The 4,845-nt window shown below is 37.8% G+C and overlaps 1 protein-coding gene across 1 annotated transcript; it reads left to right on the top strand.

Annotated features, from left to right (window-relative positions):
* Positions 1–390: 390 nt before the first annotated feature.
* On the top strand, positions 391–4,602 carry LOC145089460 (uncharacterized). Its single transcript, XM_079027896.1, has 11 exons — positions 391–660; positions 953–1,186; positions 1,274–1,383; positions 1,447–1,540; positions 1,655–1,796; positions 1,917–2,081; positions 2,531–2,972; positions 3,077–3,220; positions 3,296–4,277; positions 4,389–4,416; positions 4,493–4,602. Exons 1-11 carry the CDS (start codon positions 391–393, stop codon positions 4,600–4,602), a joined length of 2,721 nt encoding a protein of 906 aa, XP_078884022.1.
* The last annotated feature ends 243 nt before the right edge of the window (positions 4,603–4,845 follow it).

Below are 4,845 nucleotides of genomic sequence, written 5' to 3'. Positions count from 1 at the left end.
CCCTAATGAAACCCTAATCGTGTTTACTATATAAACAACTCTTCCTTTCCAAAAGGAGGTTACGTTCTTTAGCTCTCGTTTTTCATCACACATTCACAGAATCCTTTAGCATATTGGCTTACGTTTTCTGTGCCTAGAAACGTAAGTGTCCACTTGGATTATCCTAGGATGAATTTCTTGTAACCCAGGCATAGGGTAGAAATATTAGTTCGGAAAGTGATATCACGATCCAAGTTGGTATCCAGATCTCCACCACAAACCCTAAATTTCCCAACATTCGAACTGATATTCACTATTTCTGGAGATGGGTGACTCAATCCGCGAGATGACCCTTAAGTTTGCCAAGATGGAGAAGTTTGAAGGCGTCGATTTCAGGCGCTTGAAGAAAAGATGCACTTCAGGCTTACCACTTTGAAAGCAGCATATGTGCTGACTACTCCAAGACCAGCAGAGCCTGCAGAAGGTGTTGTTGAGACGGCTGAAGAGACAAGAAAGAGACAGAAGTGGGACAATGATGACTACATTTGCAAAGGTCACATTTTGAACGGTATGTCTGATGCTTTATTTGATATCCATAGTGAAGCCTTGTGTGCCAAGGAGTTGTGGGATACCCTTGAACTGAAATACATTACTGAGGATGCTTCTAGCAAGAAGTTTCTGGTTAGTGAATTTATTAATTAGAAAATGGAAGATTCAAGGTTTGTCACTAAACAGTACAATGAACTCCTTGGAATATACGGACAGTTTTAAACTGCACAAAATGAATATGGATGAATCCATAGTTGTGTCCACTATCATTGACAAACTGCCTCCATGCTGGAAAGACTTCAAACATCAAAATGAGGAACTGTCATTGGTTTAACTTGCTAGTCACATTCGTATGAAAGAATCTCGTCGTGTAAAGGAGAGTGACAAATCTGAAAAACCCAAAGGAAAATTTGAACCTGGACAGCCCTTGGTTCATATGGTTGAAAACAAACCAAGGAACCAGAACCACAAAGGACATGGCAAACGCAAGCAGGAACATGTCCCAAGTAACTCCAACAAAAAGAGAAAGGATCTGGTTTATTGGAGGTGCAATCAAGTTGGGCATTGCAAGCGTGATTGTCGTGTGAATTTGGGAAACAATGGTGCTGGAAACAGTGGAGCCAATGGGAAAGTGAATGGGTCTTCGGCCCAAGTTAAAGTAGGTCATTTTTTTACTAACTTTGATAATTCTAATCAGAATTATGTTTATTATGTTTCATTTATCCCTAAATCATTCTATGTGCAGGATGATGAGGTTGCTTGGTGGATCGACTCCGGAGCAATGAACCATGTATGCAAGGATAAACAGATGTTTGAAACATTAACTCCGCTTGAAGATGGCTCGGTGCTGAAAATGTGAGACATTTCTTTTATTCCTCTTTGTGGTTTAGGTTTCGTGTGTCTTGAATTTACTTCTAGAAAGACAATTAGGTTATTTGATGTTTTGTTTGTTCCCAAGATTAACAAGAGTCTTGTTAGCTCTAGTTGTTTGAATTCTGATGGTTTTAAACAAGTTATTGAGTCGGATAAGTTTTTTTTGTCTAAGGGTGGAATGTTTGTTGGCTTTGGATATTTAAATAATAGAATGTTTCTTTTGAATATTGTTGACAAATTATTACCTGTTCAGAATTCTGCGTTTGTATCTTCTGCTTCTAATGTTGATAAATCTATGCTTTGGCATGTGAGATTAGGTCATGTCAACTTTAGAAGGATGCATGAGATGTCAAAAGATGGATTAATTCCAGTCTTTGATATGACATCTGACAAATGTAAAACATGCATGCTTACAAAAGTGACAAAATAGCCCTTTCCTAGTGTCACTAGAAATTCAGCTGTTTTGGAACTTGTACACAGTGACCTATGTGATTTTCATTCCACTCCTTCTTTAGGGAATAAAAAGTATGTAGTCACTTTTATTGATGACTGCACTCGGTTTTGCTATGTGTATTTGTTGCACTCTAAGGATGAAGCCTTAGATAAATTCAAAATATACAAAACCGAGGTGGAATTGCAATTGGGCATTCCGGTTAAATGTCTCAGGACTGATAGGGGAGGTGAATATATGGATCCCATATACTTCCAATCAGTGGGTATCATTCATGAGACCACGACACCTTACATGCCTCAACAGAATGGCATTGTTAAACGCAAAAATCGAGTTTTAAAGGAAATGGTAAACTCGATGCTATCTTACTCGGGATTGAGTGAAGGAATCTGGGGAGAGGCCATGTTAACGGCCTGCTATTTATTAAATAGGGTTCCAAATAAAAGGAACAAAACAGTCCCATATGAACTTTGGTTCAAGAAAAAGCCGAATTTGAGTTATTTTCGGGTTTGGGGATGTCGGGCAGTTGTAAAACTTACCGAGCCCAAAAAGAAAATTTTGAGAGAACGTGGATTTGATTGCATATTCATTGGATATGCTGAACATTCCAACGCATATAGGTTTTATGTAATAGAACCTAATGATTCGGTTTCAATTAACACTATTATCGAATCACAGGACGCAATGAGATGAGGTTTTCATCGATTCAAAGGCCTAAGGATTTGACTTTTGATGCTAATAAAGAGCAAAATTCAGAAATTCAAGATGGTGGTATCGTGCAAGAACCACAAGATATTCGTAGAAGCAAAAGAGGTCAAGTTGCGAAAATTTTCAGATCCAACTTCCAACTGTACTTGGTGAAAGGTTCAAGGGATGAAATTAATCTTGAATACTCTTATTGCTATAGTATTGAAGATGATCCTAAGACTTATCAAGAGGCCATGGAGTCCCGTGATAGTGCCTTTTGGAAGGAAGCAATTGATGATGAAATGTCATCAATTCTTGAGAACAATACATGGGTGTTGTCTGATTTGCCTATGGGTTCTAAACCTCTTGGTTGCAAATGGATTTTCAAAAAGAAAATGAATGTTAATGGTACTATTGACAAATTTAAAGCCTGGTTAGTCATTTAAGGTTTTTGACAAAAAGCTGGTATTGACTATTTTGATACGTATGCCCAGTTGCATGTATTTCTACTATTAGATTGTTGGTTGCCTTGGCAAGTATCCACAATCTGGTTATTCACCAAATGGATGTGAAAACAGCCTTTTTAAATGGTGATCTTGACGATGAAGTTTACATGAAACAACTAGAAGGTTTCATTATGCCCGGTAAAGAGCATATGGTTTGTAAACTTGTGAAATCTTTGTATGGGCTGAAACAAGCGCCTAAACAATGACATCAAAAATTTGATGAGGTGATTTTGTCTTTTGGTTTCAAAAGAAACCAATGTGACAAATGTGTTTTTAGTAGATTTAATGATGCTACTAGAGCTAGAGTGATCATTTTCTTATATGTAGATGACATGTGGATTTTTGGTACCGACCAAAATCAAGTGGATGAAACAAAGAAATTGTTCTCATCCAAGTTTCCCATGAAAGATTTAGGAGAGGCTGATGTAATTCTTGGAATAAGAATTAAGAGGATGAACAAAGGATTGGTAATGACTCAAAGTCATTATATTGAGAAAATTCTCAAGCGGTTGAATTTTACCGAGTGTTCTCCTGTGAGTACTCCTATGGACCAAAGTGTGAAATTAATGCCAAATAATGGTATTCCCATTTCACAATTGGAATACTCTAAGGCTATTGGTAGCTTGATGTATGCCATGACAAGTACCAGACCTGATATTGCATTTGCTGTAGGTAAGTTGAGTAGGTACACTAGCAATCCTAGTGCTCAACATTGGCAAGCAGTGAATAGAGTGTTTAAGTATCTCAAGGGAACCATGAATTTGTGTTACTTGAGGAGTGCTTCGGTTTTAGAAGGTCATTCAGATGCAAGTTGGATTACCAACATGGAGGACCATTCCTCAACTTCTGGTTGGGTATTCTTGCTTGGGGGAGGTGCCATTTCTTGGGCTTCCAAGAAGCAATCTTGCATTACAAACTCGAAAATGGAATCTGAGTTTGTTGCGTTAGCAGCTCCTGGTAAAGAAGTAGAGTGGCTAAGAAATTTGGTCTATGAGATTCCTTTGTGGTCTAAACCGATAGCACCTATTTCTATCCTTTGTGATAGTGTTTCCGCTTTGGCTAAGGCATATAGCCAGGTTTATAATGGCAAGTCTAGACGCCTACGTGTTAGACATAGTATGATTAGAGAACTAATCATGAATGGTGTGATTTCGGTTGAGTTTGTGAAATCGCAACAAAATTTGTCAGATCACTTGACTAAAGGTCTGACAAGAGACTTTGTGCACAAGTCTGTAATCGGGATGGGATTAATGTCCGTTTAATTCTATAATGATGAGACATCCCAATTCCCTCCTAATATAATGTTAGGAGTTGAATTCAATGTGGAAAACTCATACTTATAGATTGGAACACATGCAGTATTCATCCCAGGTATGTGTTCGCTTCTGCAAGTTAGCCAGGTTGAAGTTTAACTTCTTAATAATTCCTTTGATAAATGTATGTGCAGATACATGGAAAGGAGATACCTACGTGATTGTGAAGTGTAGCCGCATTTCAAGAGGTTGTGGACTTGAACTTGATACGATCATGAGACGATTGGGACACACGGCTTTATAATAGTGTCAAGTTGTATTATGCTAGAAATTCAATAAACTAGTATGTATTTTACTTTATGGTATTCAAATGGGTTGATGGGTTCAATTCTTAGAACACCCTGATTCTTGAGTATTTGCAAGTGTATGATACTAAGTGGAAATTCAATCGTTTCGATATTTTCATTATGTACTAGTTTGGTTTATTGTTGATAAGGTTATGCTTGTGTCAAGGGTTACAATAAAATGGGGGAGGATTGTTGGTGAT

The sequence above is a fragment of the Lactuca serriola genome, chromosome 2 (genome assembly GCF_051521515.1).
Source record: "Lactuca serriola cultivar US96UC23 chromosome 2, Lser_US96UC23_V15, whole genome shotgun sequence".
Classification (NCBI taxonomy): domain Eukaryota; kingdom Viridiplantae; phylum Streptophyta; class Magnoliopsida; order Asterales; family Asteraceae; genus Lactuca; species Lactuca serriola.
This window is presented reverse-complemented; position numbering and strand designations above follow the sequence as displayed.

Bases quoted from the DNA above. Each gene is read 5' to 3' on its own strand.
- LOC145089460 (XM_079027896.1), top strand. From the start codon at position 391: ATGCACTTCAGGCTTACCACTTTGAAAGCAGCATATGTGCTGACTACT. The intron at 3,221-3,295 runs GTATGGGCTGAA...TGGTTTCAAAAG, and splicing joins TGTAAACTTGTGAAATCTTT to AAACCAATGTGACAAATGTG. The intron at 4,278-4,388 runs GTAATCGGGATG...TCATACTTATAG, and splicing joins GAGACTTTGTGCACAAGTCT to ATTGGAACACATGCAGTATT.